The sequence below is a fragment of the Equus przewalskii genome, chromosome 1, assembly GCF_037783145.1.
Source record: "Equus przewalskii isolate Varuska chromosome 1, EquPr2, whole genome shotgun sequence".
NCBI lineage: Eukaryota > Metazoa > Chordata > Mammalia > Perissodactyla > Equidae > Equus > Equus przewalskii.
In genome coordinates, this window is record NC_091831.1 from 113,932,234 (window position 1) to 113,953,808 (window position 21,575).

The 21,575-nt window shown below is 40.4% G+C and overlaps 1 protein-coding gene across 6 annotated transcripts in view; it reads right to left on the minus strand.

Moving 5' to 3' along the window:
* Positions 1–21,575, minus strand: part of HERC2 (HECT and RLD domain containing E3 ubiquitin protein ligase 2) — a 256,324-nt gene that overhangs the window by 32,459 nt on the left and 202,290 nt on the right. For all 6 annotated transcript variants that reach the window (XM_070572331.1, XM_070572323.1, XM_070572302.1 and 3 more), the window contains exons 69-78: positions 19,897–20,088; positions 16,921–17,074; positions 7,572–7,679; positions 5,940–6,071; positions 5,341–5,499; positions 5,137–5,255; positions 4,418–4,543; positions 3,815–3,970; positions 3,282–3,397; positions 2,984–3,182 (exon numbers count right to left, since the gene is read on the minus strand). In XM_070572331.1, the coding sequence (XP_070428432.1) occupies positions 2,984–3,182; positions 3,282–3,397; positions 3,815–3,970; positions 4,418–4,543; positions 5,137–5,255; positions 5,341–5,499; positions 5,940–6,071; positions 7,572–7,679; positions 16,921–17,074; positions 19,897–20,088 (1,461 nt within the window). The remainder of the gene's footprint in view (positions 1–2,983; positions 3,183–3,281; positions 3,398–3,814; positions 3,971–4,417; positions 4,544–5,136; positions 5,256–5,340; positions 5,500–5,939; positions 6,072–7,571; positions 7,680–16,920; positions 17,075–19,896; positions 20,089–21,575) is intronic.

A 21,575-nucleotide genomic window follows, 5' to 3' on the forward strand; every position in this document is an offset into this window, starting at 1 on the left:
GAAAGGTGAGGTTCCAAAGGGCTATACCCTCATTCAGACTGAGAATGAGAACTAAGAAGACAACAATGAGGAAAGCTGTCTTTCTCAATCTTAGCACTGAAAAAGAAGGGGGCGAAATTTCTCCTGAGAACTCATAATCACAAAAGTAGATTGTTAAAAGTTATTCTGTCTGAACTTATGCTACCTATTGTCTAAATTCCTTAGGTAGAGGATTTAGCTTACATTGTATTAGGTTGGTAGTAACCCAGGGTTGTACATTCTCTCTGATGAATGATTTCAAACTAGGACTCAAAGGGTTTCTATACAAAATTTTCCAAGGAAAAATCACTCATAGTTTGAAAAATTCACATCATACAAAAGGAAAGAAGGTACCACAAGTCAGAGTCAGCAGAACAACATCCAATATTATGTTTAAAGAAGTAACACCTTAACAGTATTCCCAAAGAATAAGAGACTGTAAAACAACCCAAAGCAGAACTTCCAGAAATTAAAAAGGTAATAATTGAAATTAGAAACCCAGATGTATTCAAAAGCAGATTATAAACAGGTGAAGAGAGATTAGAAAACTGGAAGATGGATCTGAAGAAAATATCCAGTATATGGCACAGAAACACACAGAGAAGAGGAAATAGGAAAGGAGGGTTAGAGATATGAAGGACAGACCTCAATTGAACATCCATCAGAACTCAGAGTTTCAGATAGAGAGCATATTTGAAAAAAATAATCTCTGAGAATTTACCAGTTGCCAAAAGACCACTTCTTAGAGCTAGGAAGCCCACCCCTCAGCCCTCATTACCTAGCAAAAACAAAACAAAACAAAACAGGTCAGGAAAAATAAAAAGAAATTGACATCTAAATATATCATAGTGAAACTGTAAATCACTAAAGAAAGATCTTAAAAGCAGCCACAGAGAAAAGATTTATTACCTTCACTTGGGTAAAAACTAGTCTGACTGCTGACATCTCATTAGCAACAATGAAGGCCAAAAAAAACAGAAGAATAAAATTTTTAAGAGGCTAACTGAAAATAATGGTCAACTGAAACTTTTATACTCTAGAACAGGGGCTGGCAAATTATGGCCCATGGGCCAAATCAAGCCCATTTTGTAAATAAAGTTTTATTGGAATACAGCCACACACATTCATTTACATATTGTCCACAGGCTGCTTTCATAATTGTAACAGAGACCTTGTGACCCACATAGCCAAAAATACTATCATGCCCTTTACAGAAAATGTTTGCAATCCTTACTCTAGAAAAGGAACGAAATAAAGATATTTTCAAATAAACAAACAAAAACAATCAGAGGATTAACCAACAAAAGACCCTCACTAAAAGAAACTGAAAATACATGTTTAAAGTAAAATAAACGGAATTGCAGATAGAAGGTCTGAGACGTAAGAAATAATGGTGAGTAAAGATGAGTGTAACATTTGGGTAAGTCCAGAAAAAACATGGATTATACAAAACAACAACAATAATAATGCCTATCATTAGGGACATAGGTTAGTGCCAAAACACAGCATAACAAAGAATCAGCATATGGGTTATTTGGGAGGTGGGCAGAAATACTAATGAACTTTAGATTTTAAATATGCATGTTAAAATAACCAGGAAACAACTAAAAGACACAGAATTCTCCAGAGAATAGAAAAAGAGGGATACACTTCAACCCTTTTTATGAAGCTAGCACCACTTGATACTCTTGGCTAGTGGCCTCTGACGTGGTTCTCATTGGTTCTTGCTCACAGGGATTCCCGCCCCTGTGTAATCTCCTCTCCTTGAACATGGGCTAGACCTAGTGATTCACTTCTAATGGACAGCATATGGCAACAAGGACGGACTGCCACTTCTGAATTAGGTCACACAAGACTGTGACTTCCATCTTACTGTCACTCTCTCTCGCCCCTCCCTTGCTCTCTCTGACGAAAACAGCTGCCATGTTATGAGATAGCAAAGAACTGAGGGTGATCTCAGCCAACAGCTCACGAGAAACTGAATCCTCCTCAGGACAGCCTTGAGGCAACTGCAAGCTGGTGAGAGATTCTGGGCTGGAAGACCCACCTCTAGAGTCCTGACCCAGAGAAACTGTGAGATAATACATGTGTATTGTTTTAAATTAACTGTTGTAAGTTAAACAGATAACTAATATAGTACCAAGACCAGACAAGGCGTGCATAAGACAGGAACGTTACGATGATTGCACTCATGATTCTGGACTAAAAACATCCGTAAGAACATTTTTTTTTTAATGAAGAAAGAGTGTTTGACAAAAATAAATATCCATACATGAATAGAAACAGAAAGAAACTTCCTTAATCTGATAAAAGGCATTTACCAAACCCCCACAGTCAAGTGTGTGAAATGTTCGATCACAGTGTTTTCTTCGCAGCCTAGATCAAGACAAGAACAGGCCCACTACCACCACTCCTGTTCAATATTATACTGCAACTCCCAGCCAGCATAAGGAGCTCCCTTTGTCTCAAGCAAAAGGAAAATAATAAAAGATAGCTGAACTGGAAAGGAAGGAACAAAATTCATTTAGAGATTATGGCTCTCCATAAAGACACAAACAATCTTGAGATACCATAAGAAAGAAAACTGTAGAATAAGGTCACTAGACATAAAGTCAATATATAAACATCCACTATTTCCAAACACCAGCAGCAATTCATTTTTTAAAAGCACTATAATAGCAAACAAAAAAGGAATGCATCTAATGAATTACTGATATGCAAACAATTAAAATACACTTTTGTATGCATGTTGTATTTCAAAATAAAAATTTTAAAACTAGAGAACACACTAAAGATCATAAATATTTTAGAACAATGACTGCTTCTAGCACATCTTAAGTACTATTAATCTTGAGATAATGTTTCAGTACAGAATCCTGACACACATTAGGAACCAGACAATGCACTCTAGTCACAGCTGTCATTCAGTTTTAATGTCCTTATGACACAGAAAATGCTCCTTTACCTTCCCATCAGCTGTCACTGCAAAGAGAGTCTGTTCCCCTCCAATTAACTGCACGGGTCTGAGAGTTGCAAGGGCTTCACAAGGAGTGGGAACTTTAACTTTTGCACCTTCGATGCCCCCAAGCTGCCCCCTATGATTGTGTCCCCATCCATAAATTGTTCCACTGCCGCCAGCAGAAAGAGTCCAGTCATCTGGTCGCCTACAACAAACATTAAACAAACAATGGACATGGGAAGAACTGCATGTGAAACACCTTGCTCTCTCATACAACATTATTTCTTGTTTCTGATATAATAACCTGTTCATCCACTGCACGAGTTGTTCATCTTGCTCTCTCTTAAAAATGTCGTGGCTCTCATGGAGAACATCCATGTTTTCGCTGTCTGCCATTAACTCACGAATTTTCTTAGCCACCTAGACAATATTTTTATGAGATTATAGATCAAACATTCATCTCTCAAGAACAAAACAAATACTATTAAGGTAAGAAGACAGGAAGAATCCCCATCTGAGAACATGAGGGAATGCCAACACCAATACTGTGATTTTATGGTTAAAAAAGCAAAACCAATATGATTATATCAAGTCTAAGATATTAAAAAAAGTCTAGGCTACACCATTATCATATTCAGTTTACTTTACTAAAAGTAAACTTTAAGTGAAATTCACAGTGTCAGCTCATTCACTTTCACCTATTGCTTTTTCCTTTATGGTACTCCTTTCCAAGAGAAATGTTGCTGTGTCTCATAATATTGGCATCTTTTTATACTACAGCTGAATAAAGAAAACATTTTTGCATTCCAAAAGTGATTCCAAAATAATGTGCAGTACCTCATCAAGAAACAGACGGGGCAACGGTGTTCTTTTGTCCAGGGCCACAGCAACACGGGATGCCATGCAGTACCTTCGAAACCAAGCCCACTTGTGCGTCTCAGCACAGCAAGGGAGAGTGTCTAGTTCCAGGTCACAAGCAAGAGCTACCAGTACCTGCAGCCACCAAAAATTAACACAGGGACCCCCATAAATGCAGCTAATATTCCACTTCACCAGCACTGCATGGCAAAGATAGCCACCATCACAGGGTTTCCACGGGTCCTCATTCAGGAGCTCCTATTTCAGGCTGACCGCCACATGCCCAGCAAGTGTTTTACTATCACCAGTCATATGAATTATTCCTACCCAGTTTCCAGTGAAGCACCTGACACACAGGACCTCAGATCCACAACTGCTACAACACTTGCTGCCTAAGTGATTGCACCTCAAAGCATGCTAATACTTAAAGTATAAGGGCTTAGATCACACAGTCATTTCTGGAAATTTTTTGTATTCAACTTCAGCAATACCTACACCTGTCCTCAAAGGGGCCTGTAACTTGATACACTGCATAGAGCTCTCTGTGGCTCCCCCATCAATTTAAAACAAGCCAAGTATTACCTTAAAGAAGGGACTGTGGAGCAGCTGTTTCCCACCTCTCACAATAGGATCTTCATATTCAAATTGCCTTTGCAAAGCTTCTGGGAGCCCTTTCACCAAAGCAGCAAGAGCACTGCCTGTAAAACTCTAAGAAAACAACAAAATTATATCCTATTCCAGGAATCTAAAAGGCAAGAGTTGAGTGTTTTGCTTCTATGAGTCAAATGTTTTATATTGGTATTATTCTCCCCAAAAAAAGTGTATTAATATTTTCAAATAGGAAAAAACCTAAAAGGACGTGATGAATACTAAAATGAGAGGAGCTTGAAAACTCACCTCAGAATGTTTGGTCTCAATTTCAGTACAGCAACTCCCAGGGAACCAGTTCCTTTCTGGCCTACAAACCCCCGTACCCTAAAATGGTTAGGACTAAGCATTCTTTTAACAGTAACCACCTCATCCAGCAAAATGAAGAGGATATGGTGAGTCAGACCCACTGTAAAGTCCAAAAGACACAATTCTATGCTCACAGCCATCGACACACATCTCTGTTTTTAAAATCAAAGTCCAACCTGCACTCAGTATATTTAGCAACATAAGGAAGTCTGATGTGACAAAGACCACTCATTCTTGCATGGACTTTCCCAACTCTTCTCAGCAATTTAGAAGTTAAATTATTAAAGCAACATTTTATTCCAAAAGAGTCAAACACCTAGAAAGCATAACACAATATTCCATACCAAAGCCCTTGTTTCCCCGTCATTATCTCCAAGGAGCCTGTTTATGTTAATTGATTGCCCAAATTCAGTTGTAAGCAGCTTCCTCAGTCTCTGAAGGGCCCACATTCTGTGACTGGCAGCTGAAATGAGTAGACAGAAATTATCAGAAGCTTGAACATTTTTCCCATTAAGTATGACAGACATGACAATAAAGGTGTCATTTACCTAAGGCACTCAGCTGTGCGCAAGCTGCCAGTGATGCCGCGAGGCGAGGGACAATGCTTCTGTTCGAGGCAAGATTGAGCCGGAAGTCTAACAGACATGTCACCAAGTCCATGGATGGACAGGAGAGGACGCAGCGATCGGAAAGGAGGTCTTTAGGGCCTAAGGAAGGAACGCTATAAATGTTCCCATATTGGACAGGGCGAGCGCTACCCCATAAGCAGACTTGCATAAAACTGACAAACAAGGTGTGGGCTTTGTCCACCTGGATGCCAGGTTAGAGCGGTGCTGTGGTACCACCACTGTCTATGTCACATAACTAAGCTCCATACAGTGACATTTTATCTGCAAATCAAAGGGCTTAAGAATTGCAACCAGCAACAGCTCATTCCCATTGGGTGGGGATGGAGTGCTAACACCCCAACAACTGGACGGCTGTGGCAGACCTTTGCAGTTCTGATCTTTGCCATGGTGGGACCTTGGACAGTGCTGGCTCCCAACCCCACAGGAGAAGGCAGACCACAAAGTACCAAATGCAAACAGTTTGTGTGTCCACCTTGCTTGGGTCATCAAGACTTTGTTGCCATAGGCCTCCCCCTTACCTGCAGCTGGCATGATGGGATAAACCGTGAAGCGCCAGCCCCACCCATTCACAGAACCGTCACTGATGAACTTCCACTTCAACTCATCCCCTGGGATGCGCAGCTCGCTAGACCAGTCAGACCACTCTCGGCCTGGTAAAGAAAGGCACACCCTGGTGTCAGCTTCACTCCATCATTCCATCAACAGTAACATCTTCAGATACAAAGCAAAATCATGCACACCATGTCTAAAGAACAGCTGGCTCCTCTAACCCAAGTCCTCCCAAATTTGAGTTCATACCACTCTTGGTGAACCACATTTTAATACATACGACCCTTCAACACACACTGCACGGGTACTGGGAAAACTGAGGGCAGGCGGGCACCACCCTGATGGAAACATTCACGCAACTACAATGCAGTGTGAGAGGCCTGCAGAGTGGCCAGTGCCCAGATCAGGGTTCCAGGCAGGTTTCCTGGGGAATGTCTGAGATGATGGCAGTTACCCAGGTAACAGGAGGAAGAGCCCCAGCTTTCTCCAGAGGGTGCAAGTGTGCAAATGCCTGAGCAAACAGGGCATCCCTGGGACACATGGGCAGCTCAGCATGGAAGTACCACCCTGAGGGAGAGTGGAACAGCCCAGACAGAGCCCAGGGCCTGGGGCAGCATGGAGGGGAGCCCACAAGACATCTCTGTGATATGCTACCCCAACCAGGTTACTCCTTAGAAGGGCCATCTCCTGCTGGAAGCAGAGAAACCAGGCACTTCTGACAACACTCCTGAAAACTATACTGACATTCCTCAAACTGCCAGAAAAAAATCTGTGCTCATCCATAACCAGACTACTTCATTCAAAGCTTTATACCAGGGTTTAAATAAGTAACATCCTGTGAGTAAAGTTCTGTTGAGACACAGCCAGGTCCATTATTTACATTCAGTCTGTCGCTGCTTTCACTACAAAGGCAGAGGGGAGTAGTTATGCCAGGAAAAGTGTGCCAATCCTTGCACGAGATGGAGGATAAAGAAGTCTGAAAAGATATGTGCATGCACACTTATACACCCCTACACTAATGATTCTAAAAAGCTCAGTGAAAGAACATTTAACAAGCCCCCTAGACAGAGTGATTTGCTCAATGTCATGGAGCACATCAGCAGATCAGAGACAAGCCTGGAGGTGATGTCTCCTGTCTACTCCAATGCTATATCCACCACACGTACAGAACACTCTGTGCAGAGCCCAGTCCTCACTGGTAATCGATTAAAAAATGAAACCCTTTAAGAAGCTTTATAGCATGTCAACCTCTACCTCTCACGAGCCTGGCACTCCGACACATCTCACAGGACGATCTCTCACTGTTTGGGTGAGGCTAGGCCTTCTGGACAGCCTGTGTCCCCAACAAGGATCTGCTCTCCTGCCAGTCCCCCAGAAGTCCCAACCAGTGGTGAGGTGCACACACTATTCAAATAATTATCTCATTGAAAGTACTCTGAAGAAGCAGACAAAACCTACTGTATTTTGCAGCAAAATAGCTTATTGTCCCTTCCTTAAATCTCACATAAGAAAGAAGCAGCAGCAGTATTCTGTTTAGTAATGTTAACGCTTCCATCTTATGAAGGTGAGCAGACCATGCCCTGTTCAACCTCCCTTCACACCTGACCGCACGGAGACGATTCTGTTGACACCATCCATGACTGTGAGAGGATCGTGGCGCCTCTCTGTGGAGCACTGCCGATCAAACTCCACCCTGAGTCCTTCTGCACCTGGAGGACAAGTGAGCACAAAACATAGAGTGAACACTTCCACCTGACATACCATAGACAAGGCCAAAAGCCACAATAGACTATGTAGAAAGAGTGAGACTAAAATGATGATTAACAGCTAATGAAAGCAGAAAGTCAGGAAGAACTGACCTCAAAACCAAGAACCTAAGACTGACCACCACCCTCCCTGCATGCTGCATCCCTTAGAAGACTCTGACTGCAATGGAAAGGCCAAAAGACACTTTCACTTGGCCAGTTCATTTGGTGCTCTCACTTCTAGGCAAATTTTCATGCTGCAACCCCAATCCTCGGACCAAGTTTTATTATCCTGCCCCTTACATTTAAAATGCCATATAAAATCTTTTAAATGCCATATAAAACCATTAGATCTAGAGTCTTCTGTGGGTCAAACTGGCTTACAAAAGAATTAACAAAGGGCAAGACAGGGGTTATGCTGGAGGAAAGAGGTTAGAAAATCCTCTCCCTCCAAAACAACTATGAAACTACACAAAATTCTTAAAAACGATGATTCCAGGGCTCTGCAAATCCATTAAAGGCAAACAAAAAATTGAGAAGTATCTACTCATGAAAAAGTTGCTGGACCTAGGTAGACAGTGAGAGCCTATGGCGTTCTTGCCTGGGCTGCTCTTATCTGAGCTGGAGTACATTTTCACCAGGACAAGACTCTGCCTCCAGGGGAAGATGACTAGTGTAGAGCAGGGGAGATAAAACATGTGCCAGGACAATGCCAGTAAAAGGTCCAAAGGGTAAGCCTGCAGCTCTACTGGCCCAAAAACGTGGTGTGACTGGGTGAGTGTCAGACCTGAGAACCAGCCAGAAATTTAACAGGGAGATCTATAAGTCAGAGAGCACAAAAGGGCTAAATGTGGGCATCACGGAGCCCTAGATGAGTCAGGGCACACACACACACACAAGAAAACTGCCAAGACACTGAATTCTACACCCTCCTCACCCCCACCCACATGTAGATCCATCAGCAGAAGGGAAGACCAAAGGGCCTGAGCACTAAACCAAGCAGATATGAAGCAAACTCTAGAAGTCAGGCTAGAAAACAAAAATGAGAATAGAAAAGTGAAGTTGGACACCAGTGGCTACGTGCTGTGGGAGAAATGGATTTCAGAGAGCAATTCCAGGCATGCTACAAAAGAAACACACAAAATAACCCAAGAAATTGAGCAACAATTACAAATCTTAAACAAACAAAAAAAGAATCCAGATGATACAGTATATTATCTAAAATGTCCAGTTTTCAATAAAAAATTATGAGACATGCAAAAACACTGTAAAGTATGAACTATACTCAAGAAGAAAATCAGTCAATAGGAACTCTGATGGGCCAGATGCAAGATTTAGCATAAAACAACTTCAAGCCAATAGTAATAAATATGTTCAAAGAATTCAGGAAAACCAAAGAAAAGATGGTAAAGGAATATAAGATTACAATGAATTGACAAATAAAGAATCTCAAGAAAGAGAAACTATGAAAAAGTACTAAAAGGAAATTTTTGAGTTGACCAAATGACCAAAATAAAAAATTCACTAGATGGGGAAAACAGCAGATTTTAAGTGGCAGGAAAAAAGAATCAGTTAACTTGAAGAATGTATAATTTATATTACTCTATCTAAAGAACAAGAGAAAAAAGATTAAAGAAAAATGAGCAAAGTCTCAAACACCTGAGGGACAACATCAAGCATACAAACATATGCATAATGGGAATTTCCCCCCAAGAAAGAGGGGAGAGGAAAAAGGGGGCAGAAAAAGTACTTAAACAAATATGGCCCCAAACCTCTCCAATTTGATGAAAAACAATCTACAATTCTCAAAATTAATAAACCTCATGTACGATAAACACAGAGATCCACAGGCAGACACATTATACCAAAAGTGTTGAAAACCAAAGACAGAGAAAATCACGAAAGCAGCAAGAGAAAAAAAGACACATACATATAGAGGTACAAAATATAATTAATTTTTACTTCTCCTGAGAAACAATGGAAGCCAAAAACCAGTGGGATAACATATTTGAAGCGATCAGGAAAAAAAAATTCTAACAACTAAGAAAACAATCCCTCAAAAATGAAGACAAAATAAAAACTTTCCCAAATATGCACATACTGAGGTAGAATTCACTGCCAGTAGAAATGTTTTAGAAAAATCAATTAAAGTATTTCAGGCTGAAATAAAATGCGAACAGATAGTAACTTGAATTCACAGGAAGAAATAAAGAGTACAGGAAATGGGTAATGTGTGGGTCAAGAGATAGGATAAGTTTTTTTTTTCCTTTCCTTTTCTTAATATTTTTAAAAGACAAAAAGTTGTATAAAGCAGAGATTAAGAAACTATAGTCCATGGGCCAGATTTGTTCCATCCCTTGATTTTGCATAGTCTGTGAGCTAAGAATGGTTTGTGTATTTTTAAATGGTCGGAAAAAAATTCAAAATGATATTTTGTGACATGAAGTTTGCCAATCCCTGGCATAATGCAATGATTATTATATCATATCCATATATTTGTAACAGATAGGGTTAAAAAACTACGTTGCACAGATTTGTAACATATATAGATGCAATATGTATGACAAATAATAGGAAAAATGAGTGAAGAGGAAATAGAACTATACAGGAGAAAAGTTGATACATTTTACCAGAATTAAGGTATTACCATGAAGTAGACTGTGACACATTAAAATGCATATTTTAATCCTTAGTGCAAACACTAAAAAAAGTGGCTGATATTCAACCAAAGAATTAAAATAGTACTATAAAAAATTTTTGTTTGACACAAAGAAAGCCCTAAAGGAGGACCAAAAAAAGACATGAGGCATAGAGAAAACATAGCAAAATGGCAAATGTAAATCCAACAATATCCACAATTACATTAGATACAAATGGCCTAAGTATCTCAATCAAAAGGCAGGTTGGATAACAAAAAGCAAGATCCAACTAAAAGGTGCATAACCAGAGACAAACTTATAATTCAAAGACAAAAAAGGTTCAAAGTAAAAGGATAGCAAAGATCTAGCATGCAAATAACCATAAAAGACCTGGAGTGTCTAAACTAACTATTACACAAAATGGACTTTAAGACAAAATTAGGTATGCACACTTAACAACAAAGCCCCAAAACACATGAAGAAAAAAACGGATGAAAATGACAGAAGTAGACAAATCCACAATTATAGCTGGAGATTTCAATACCCAACTTTCAACAACTGACAGAACAAGTAAATAGAATATCAGTAAGGATACATAAGATTTCAACAAGACTACCAACCATCTTGACCTCACAGACATTTACAGAACACTCCCCCAACAAAGGAAGACTGTACATTCTTATTAAGCAGACAAACCATTCTCTAGCATAGACCACATGCTATAAAAAAAAAAGTCTCAAAGAATCTAAATGATTCAATATATACCCTCTAACTACAATGGAATCAAATCAGAAATCAATAATAGAAAGAAATTTGGGCAGTCCCAAAATACTGATACACCTTTAATAATCTGTGGTTCAAACAAGAGATCTCAGAAAGGAAACTAGACATATTTTTGGTTGAACAGAAATGAAAACACAGCATTAAGAAACTAGAAAAAAGCAAATTGTACCTAAAGCAGCAGAAAGAAGAAACTGATAAAGATCACAGTGAAAATTAATAAAAGAAAAAACAGAAAAACAACTGAGGAAAAAAAACAATCAATGAAACCAGTTGGTTCTTTGCAAAGATCAACCGAATTGATAAACTTTTAACATGACTGACCGGGGGGAAAAACAGAAGACACAAATTAGCAGAACCAGGAAAGAAAGAAAGGACATCACTATCACGGTATAATAAGAAATATATTTGGTCTTTGTCCCCCATGCCTGGCAGAGAGCTCCTAAAACTCTAGACATTTCCTGATAGGAGTGTCTTTTGTTGTTCCTAAGTAGCCCTTTTGAGCCCACCTGAGTTTATGCTAATGAGGTGACTTAGAGGGTGGCCCCTAGATGGTCTCAGGATGGGGCTGGTAACCAGAAAGACTAAATAATTAGAGGGTTGGAGCTTTCAACTCCACCAACCAACCTCTTGGCATGGGAGGGGAGTTGTAGATTAAGCTCCATGAAAACTCTTGAACAGCGAGAATTGATGAGCTTCCACATGTAGGAGGGTGGAGCACTCCGGTTCCAGAGGGACAGAAGCTCCTGCACTCAGGACCCTACCAGAAACTCACCCTATGTCCCTTTTCATCTGACTGTTCATCTGTACCCTTTATACTAAACTGGTAAACATAAGTAAATGTTTCTCTGAGTTCCACAAGCCATTCTAGCAAATTAAGCAAACCCAAGGAGGGGTTTTAAATCATGGAAACCTCTGATTTATAGCAAGTTGGTCAGAAGCACAGGTAATAATCTGGATATGTGATTGGTGTTTTAATTGGGGGCAGCGTTGTGAAACTGGGCCCCTTAACCTGTGGGATCTGATGCTATCTCCAGATAGATCTTAGGATTGAGTTAATCTGTAGGACACCCAGCTGGTGTCACAGAATTGCTTGATGTATGGAGAAACCCACACATCTGGTGTTATAGTAGAATACTGGAGTGAAGAAGATACACAGGAGTGTGTTTTTTTCATTAGAACCACCAATCCTACAGAAATCTAAAGGATCTTGAGGGATACTATGAACAACTTTATGCCAACATATCAGACAACTTACATGAACAAATTCCAAAAAGACACTTACCAAAACTGACTCAAAAAGAAACAGAACATATGACGAGACCTATCTTCCCACAAAGAAAAGCTCAGGCCCAGACAGCTTCACGGGTGAATTCTACCAACTATTTAAAGAAGAATAATACCAATCCTAGACAAACTCTTTCAGAGAACAGGGGAAGAGGGAACACTTTGCAACTCAATCTATAAGGCCAGTATTATCCTGATGCCAAAACCAGATAAAAGTATCACAAGAAAGGAAAGCCACATAAATAAATAAAAAATTTTAACAATTAAAAATAAAAAGAAAGGAAAGCTACAAACTAATACCATTCATGAAAACAGATGCAAAAATTCCTTAACAAAATATTAGCAACATATAATAAAGATTATATATTGTGGACAATTGTGGCTCGTCCAGGAATGCAGTTAGTTTAATATCCAAAAATTGACTTATGCAATATGCCATATTAATAGAGCAAAGGACAACATAGTATGTGAATAGACACAGAACAAGCATTTTCTTTTTTTTTTAAGATTTTATTTTTTTTCCTTTTTCTCCCCAAAGCCCCCCGCGGTTACATAGTTGTATATTCTTCGTTGTGGGTCCTTCTAGTTGTGGCATGTGGGACGCTGCCTCAGCGTGGTTTGATGAGCAGTGCCATGTCCGCGCCCAGGATTCGAACCCACGAAACACCGGGCCGCCTGCAGCGAAGCGCGCGAACTTAACCACTCAGCCACGGGGCGAGCCCCAACACAGAACAAGCATTTGACAAAATCCAACACCCATTCATGATAAAAATCTCCCCCACAAACTAGGAATAGAAAGACACTTCTTCAATCTGATAAGGCCATCTATGAAAAACCTATAGTTAACATATTTAATGCTGAGAGACTGAATGTATTCACCCTGTTGGAACAAGGCAAAGATTTCCACTCCCACCCCTCATATGCAACATTGGTTCTAGCCAATCACTGCTCTAGCGTGAGACAGAAACAGATGGTGTCTGCTAAATGTCACAGGGTATAACTGCTATGTAAAATGAAGTGTGTCAAATGAGGTTGGGGAAAGACTCTTTTTGTGCACGGTGGTTAGGAAAGGATTTTCTGAGCAGGGGAGACAAGATCAGACATCTATAACTAATTACCTAGGGGAAGAAGATTTCAGACAGATGGCAAGTACGAAGTGAGACAAACGGCCTGAATCTGGATATATTTAAGGACTAGCAAAGAAGACAACATGGAGGCGCCAGGAGAGAGAGACAGGGGAGAGAGGAAGTAATGACGTTGGAGAGGTAACTGGGGATCATATGAAGTCAAGCAGGCCGAGATAAGGTGTTTAGGTCCTATTTTAAAGATACAGGGATGTACTGATAGGTTTTAAACAGAGGATCAGAGGACCAGTATGTTCTGACTGGTTTTAAGAGAATCTCTCTGGATGTCGTGTGGGGAGTTGATTCTGGGGAACACAGGAGGTTAGGAGTGGAAGTGGGAACATGGTCAGCAGACTACTGTATGACGCTAGTATAACAAACCAATGAGATCAGACGGTTGGGCCCAGGATGGTCTGGAGTTGGTGAGAAATGGTGAATTTGTAATATATTTTAAAAGGAGAAATGATAGGATTTGCTGGTGGACTGGATATGAAGTTAAGAGAGAAACAGAAAAGAGGAAGAAAGTCAACAGATTTTTGTCTGAAGACAATTGCTCAGTGGAAATACCTTCTGTTTTTTAAATTCGTATCATGAAAAAATAATAGCTTTAAGTTAAAAAAGCTTTTCTGAACCCCATCTCATTCTAAAAGTTTAAGAAAACTAGTTTCACATGAAAATGAGCAAGATAAAGGGGCTGGCCCCGTGGCCGAGTGGTTTCGTTCGCGTGCTCCACTGCAGGCGGCCCAGTGTTTCGTTGGTTCGGGTCATGGGCGCGGACATGGCACTGCTGATCAGGCCATGCTGGGGCGGCGTCCCACGTGCCCACAGCTAGAAGGACCCACAACGAAGAATATACAACTATGTGCCGGGGGGCTTTGGGGAGAATAAGGAAAAAAAATAAAATCTTCAAAAAAAAAAAATGAGCAAGATAAAATTATCAAGGTCAAATCCAATACAAACTTATTGTTAGAAAAGAGAGTAAGTAACAGAATAACATCCCTACAGACAGTGAAAGCAGGCCAGAAAGAGATGCCCACAAAAAAGATCAAAATTGTAATCTATTATTTCAAAACAAGTTAAAAGAAATTAGGAAAATGACCTAAGATAATGATAAAACACAGGAAAAATTACCAAAAAAATTCAGAAATGAAGACTAAACTAGAAAGAGCATAGGAGCAAATAAATACAACAGATAATGCTTTAGGACAAATAGAAGGAGAAAGGAAGGCAAAGAATTTGAGAGAGGAAGTAGCCTACAGTGACTTTAAAAGGCATCCAAAGTAGGATGATGACCACGTGTCTGTGAAAGAAAACTAAAGCAAGGATGCCAACAAACACTAGAAACTGTCATGAAGGTAAACTGTCCTGAAAGAAAAGACTTGAAACTATGTTTTAAAGGAACACATTTCTTTATCTTAGGATATTGCCCATAACGACCAATGTAAAAACATACTCCAGTAAAATTACTGAAAAAAAGCACAACTTATAAGGGGAAAAAATAGATTATCATTATTACACTTTCACAGGGGAAGAATATGTGATCCAAGGATTTCTATCCAGAAAAGCTAAATTTCAAGTCTGGGCACAAACTTGTGGACAAGCCCATCTCAGGGCTCCTGTCCTCTGAGCCCTGCTGAGAAGCTGACTGGAGAGAAAGCTTCAGACAATCACCATGAGGAAAGACAGACAAAGGACCAGAAGTGAGCATTAAATTGAGTAAAACTAAGACTAACTGAAGATTAAAAGGAAGGAAGAATAGTTACTAATAGTTATCACGTTCCGGTAGATACAGTACAATAATTTAAATAAAGTTGGGAGAAGGAAGAGCTCAAAAGCAAAAAAAATTTTTTAACTATTTTTAGTAACTATATTCACATTTGGTGGCATTAGAATTGTGACCTGAGTTGTTGTATATGTAATATGAGATAAAGCAAATGAATAATTATGAGATATTCTAATGCTGTCATCCTTTGTCTTGGAACCAGGATTTTCGCTATGGAAGAAAGAAGTTAAGTAGAAACCTTGTAATTCTGAATTTGAATCTAATGTATCAGTATGAACTCAAAATAAAGTCAGTCAGTCAGTCTGTCTGTCTGTCTACCCATTCATCCTATCTCTGTCCACTCAAAAGGTCTAGAAACAATGACAGCCCAGTGGCCTGAAATGCCATCTCCACTAAAAGACACCAGGGCAGATACCAGGCAGAGGGCAGAAACTACATGACAAGCCTAAAGCATCTTGTCATATCAGGTTGCATGGAAGTTATCAACAGACCACAAGAGTCATTCCAAGAGCCAAACTCAAGGGGTTCCCAATGTCCAGAAATGGGATAATTTGAACTTCAACAGGATAATAATCACAATGAATTAAAGCCCATCATATATGTTAAATCCATGAGTTCATAATGACACAAAAGAAAAAAAATCTAACTAGTCACCTTCAACGAATGATAGGGAACCAATTCATCCTCTTGAAAATGTAAACAGAAGAAAAGAATCAAGCTTTTATCCTGTCTTTCTTATGCAAACAGTACACCTGGGTAACGAACTGAAGGATATGGGCAAATAGCTATAAAAGAATTCTAGCTAATAAATAAGAAAGAAATGAAACAATTAGAATAGCACCATTTTGCAACCTCCAATGGATGAACGGGCTCAAGCACTGAGCATCAGTAGCCGCTGACCTCACAAAAAAAGAGACAAGCAGATACCAGGTGCTTCCAGATGCTGGATCACAACCACCAATGGTCTTGCCATCGGGACTGAACTAACTGGGCCTAGAATCAGGGCAAATCTGCAGAAAGACAGGCTGAGGAACAGGCTGCAGTGCAGCAGGAGTGTGCACATCCAGGCTGCAGGGAAGCCCGACAGGTCAAAGGCCAGGTTCCTCAACCGGTAAATTATTGAAAAGAAGGGAAAAGAAAATAAAGGAAAAAACTATAGGTTATATGAAACTTAAAAGATGGAAATTATTAATTAAAGCAGACTTAAGAAGAGGATATATACTTGGGAAATAGAAACTGTGCAGAAATGCAAGTCAGCGATGGCTCCAAGTCAGGACAGCGTCCCTTTGGGGGACACACACAGGGCTTCTGAAGACTGACAGAGGACTACTTCTAGAACTGAGTTTTGGTGACTAAGGCATCCACCTGATAATGACTAAGCTAAACACCTACTTTGCACAGTTTTCTGTATCATGGTTTAATTTTGCAAGGAAAAAAAGTTCTTTAGAAAAGGGGGGAAAAGTGATTCTAAAGCAATTCTGTAGCTTCTTTTCTACAAAACAACGACGGTTGCTTCTCCTGATGCAATTACAGAAATGAAGCTGTTCTACCGGCAGAGACCCCATCTCCTCCCCAGGGCCAGCCCTGAGTACCCGGTATCTTCACTGTGCCGCTGGAGGAGGTGTCATCCGTGTAGGGGTGGCTACTCTCCACCACCACGGGCTGAGAGGACAGGCGGCCACTCTGAGAGTCTGTGGCTACATCCTCCAATTCAGTGACACAGAGCTCCAGCAACATATCTGCCACCTGGGGAGGAAGCAGAGATACAAATCAGGAGGTCGTCACTACCCCTGCGCATCCTGCTCCAGATCTTTCCGCAGGGACAGCATACAGAATAGAGGACTTGGCGGCTTGAGAAATCTAGTTCAAGTCAAGGCCCAGTTTCCTCATCTATAAAATAGGCACAGAGGTCACAGAGGTGCTGTGAAGCTTGGAGATGATCTACATACAAGTAAACAAGATGTGCCTGACACACATATAGGACACTCAACATGTGCCAGCTGATGAAATGAAATGCCTGTCATCACACAGTTTCTTTTTACACCAAGACAATATTACTGCACTTCCTAGTGAGGAAAGTCTGTCTCAGGAACAAAAATACCACAGGAAGGAGCAGAAAAGTGGTAAAAGTGACCAAAATCCTAGAAGGCACTGTGGGTCAAGCAGGAAGGGGCAGGAATCGAGAAGAATGATCAAGCCCCACAGGCCAGACAGTGGCAGACTAGGTGAAACAAGGCTACACATATGAACACAGTGGGGGTCTTCTCGACCCAGGACATGAAGGGTCAGCCCCCACTATATGCTCTCAACAATCCATAACGCCCTTATTTCATTCTAAAATTTTAGTGATTTATGCCATTTAAATGGTCAATACTAGTGATTACAAACACCTTGATCATTATTTTTAAAAACAAACGAGAATGTGTTATTATAGCAATAATATATTAATCTCCAATTTTTTTTAATTTACAAAATAAAACTATTCTCTATTCTGTACTTATCAGGAATAAATGATTATTTTTTTCATATTTAGATAACAGATTAGCTTAGTAAACAGCTTTATTGATGACAAACTAATATCACTGCCATCTAGGCATTATCACTATAAATTCAAATGTCCTTTTTTTTTGAGGAGGAGGAGGATTAGCCCTGAGCTAACATCTGCCACCAGGCCTCTTCTTTTTCCTGAGGAAGATTTGCTCTGAGCTAACATCTGCACCCATCTTCCTCTATTTTATATGTGGGTTTGCCACCACAGCACGGCTTGATAAGCAGTGCATAGGTCCATGCCTGGGATCCGAACTGGTGAACCCTGGGCCGCTAAAGCAGAGGATGTGAACCTAATCACTACGCCACTGGGCCGGCCCCTCAAATGTCTTTTTCTTAGGAGTATCAAATATTACGTCAGGGTAGGACAAAAGAGTAGCATCTTGCCACTGCCAGGATACTCTGAAGACAATCCTCTGTTTCTGTCTCTCCATGAACCTGGTATGCCTCAGAGACAGAGGTGTTGGTTATCGTCAAATTCCTGCACAGCCCACCAGAGTCTTCTGGGGTTCAGAACCTTCCTCTGCAAAGCCCATCAGTCCCCCAAGAAATGGTGATAGAGGGGTCACACACGGGGCTTTGCCCTCAGATCACTCAGGGTCCAAACCCGTTTCTCCCACCCACCAGCAACCTTAGTGTCTTTGAGGCAGGAACAACCTCTCAGAGTCTCAGTTTCCTCATCACTGAAAAAAAGGGAACAGATACTCTCTGTCCTGAGAAAATACCCTGAGAACTGGGCCTGGCAGTTATGTGTGTGATAAATGCAGGGCATTATTACTTTAAACCCATGTTCTTGTTCACATTCTTTCCTCCCACAAATGCAGTAAACTTGTGAAAAAATTAATATCTTGCTTGTGGTGATTCAGCCTGATTTAATCTCTCAGAATTATGCCAAGTAACCTGCCTAGAAAAACTAGAAAGTAGGAAACCTATAACTTTTTAGTTCTTTCTGAATATGATTAAGAAATAACAAGCGGCTAAAATATCTACCAAACCATTTACTATGTTTTCAGGACCACTCGACCATACTTAAGTACTTTATGGTTTTAGTGATGGTGATATGGGGCCCAGAGAGATAGAGATAACATATCTGCACAGAGTATATGACATCAGACTCCTTGGCATGACCAGCTCTGAAAAGGCAGAGCAAGGCTGCTGATAAATAAGAGTCCTTAAGGAATTCCAAGGACTTTAGGACTGATCAATCCTATTTCTAAGATACACTGATATAACATTGACATTATACCCTAGATTAGCCACATGAGGCTATCGAGTTTAAAGCTAAGTAAAATGAGAACTTCAGTTTTGCAGGTGCACTAGCCATATTTCAAGGGCTCAACAGCCACATGTGGTTGGCAGCTACCATCCCAAATGGCTCCCACCAAGGCAGAATGTCCTATGGGACCCAGTGCTACCAAATATTAAAACCTATTTTAAAGCCATAATAGTAAAACTATAATATCAGAGCTTAAAGAGTTAAATTAATGGGACAAAAAAGAGTTTGTAAATGGAGCCAAATACACCCAGGAATTTAGAATACCATAAGTTTTTTTCAAATCACTGGGAAAAGATAGATTATTCAATAAATGATGGGGAAACATGTTTGTCATCTAGGAAAAAATAAAGTTGGATCCCTACTTTATCCCTTACATCAAGATAAATCCCAGATGGCTCAAAAAGGTAAATATAACAAATAAAATAATAAAAATGATTAGAAGAAACCTAGGAGAATTTCTTTAAACGCTACCATGTTTTCAGCATAATACAAAGTCCAGAAGCCATAAATGAAAAAACCCAGCAGATCTGACTTCATAAAAATCAGAAATTTCTAAATGGCAAAAAATATCAAAATGACGTCAAAAGGCAAACTAGGGGGATAACTGCAGCACATATGATAATTTGTTTTACAAGGAGTCCTTCTAAACTGCTGTCTGCCAGAATAAAATTGAGCACAAGACAAGGCGTGAGGTCATCAGCAGCACCTCACCGCCCAATCCTGCCCCGCCCACCCCATGGCTCACCTGTGGATAGGCCGTGCCCATGCCAGACAGCACAGCCGACAGCACATCCCTGCCCTTGTCCCCTGCCCGACTGCATACGGACAGCTTGAGCAGATCCACCATGACGCGGGTGTCGTCCACGACCAGCAGACTGGTGAACTCATCCAGGGACTGAGGTTCTGGGCCTGATGCTTTATTTTGGCTTTCAACATCCTAAAAAGTCCAACAACTAAAATGAGTAATGATATGTTAAGAAATAGTCACCAGTTTACTCATAAACTCAAAGGATACACGACTACCAGTGATGAATAAGGGACTTTATAAGGTATTTAAGACCATGAAATATCAGATTAAGAAATGACAGACCCCTAAAATCTCCACCATGTACTGTGCTTTCAAGACCAATTGACTGTTTTACAAGTTACCAAGAGCAGCTTTCAAAGAGAATGTCTAAAGTATAAAAAATGACAATTTATACTATGACCAAGTTTGTATCAGAGGTGTACGCTATAGGGGAGGCTAGGAATAAAAGTCACATCATGTAAAATCTACCCCCACCCTTAAGACATGCTTGGGAACTTTCTATCAACTAAATTTGTACACTGTACTTTTACATATTTTGTCTAGATCCTCTCCATAATTCTTTCCTAGAATCTTATTTAAAGCAATTCATTAACATCTAAGACATTGTCCATAATCTCTTGTTCCTTGGTTTCTTCAAAAAGGAAAATATATAAAATGAGTCTTCTTAATATTCCCCTTTTATTTCCCATTCATAGTATGTCAGCTAAAACAAATCACACCTGTGACCATTTACATCTCTCTCCTCCTTAGCAGTGGAGGAGCCACTTGTTTACCTGTGGCAGCATCACTTCCCTCCCTGCCCCTCACCCTTGTGAGGGTGCCCCACCTGGGATGGCCACCCCACAGTGTGCTGCCCACCACACAACAGCCTCTTGGAGGTTGGCAGTAGGGTTTGGCCTACAGAAAGAAATTGGGAGCTGTCAGAGCTGGGAAATCCCACAGCTTCTGAGGCTTGGAGGGAGTGGGAGTTACTGATACCCTGTCCTGAACAGGGGAGGACCCAGGCCCTTCTAGTTCCCCAGGCACAGTCTGGCTTGCCAAAGGAAGAATCAGATGCCAGAAGTGCCTCTTCTCTTCTCTCTTGCTTTCTGGATCTCAACAAAACCAGTGCCAACTCTTTCCAAAGACAGAAATAAGCTGGGGGAAACACAAGCCCCACTTAGGAAGCTTAAGGGGAATGTGACCTATTGGATGTGCAAATTCTATTGGATGCCAAAGTTGGCCCTGGAAATTAGCCTTCTTTGACCTAGGAACATGGTTTCTCCCTTTAAGGAAATAGACCCTGCTCCTATCTCTGTGTAGAGACCCAGGGAATTGGCAAGTGAAATTCACTAGAAACAATGAAAGTCCAGAATCTCACTCACTGAAGAGCAGTAAAAGCATTCAGGAGAATATATTAATCATAGATAACAGCTTAAGTTTTGTGGTTGAAATAGCACCCAACATTTTTTAGGTGGGAGTGTTAAGAAAAAAAAAAAAAACAGACAATAAGTCTAAAGGAATTGCTAAAAAAGAACATCATAGTTGCATATACTTGAATGTGAATTATAGCCCAAGACCATGAAAATTACTTTGCCATAATTTGCGAATCAAACCAAAACTGAAATGACAGGACT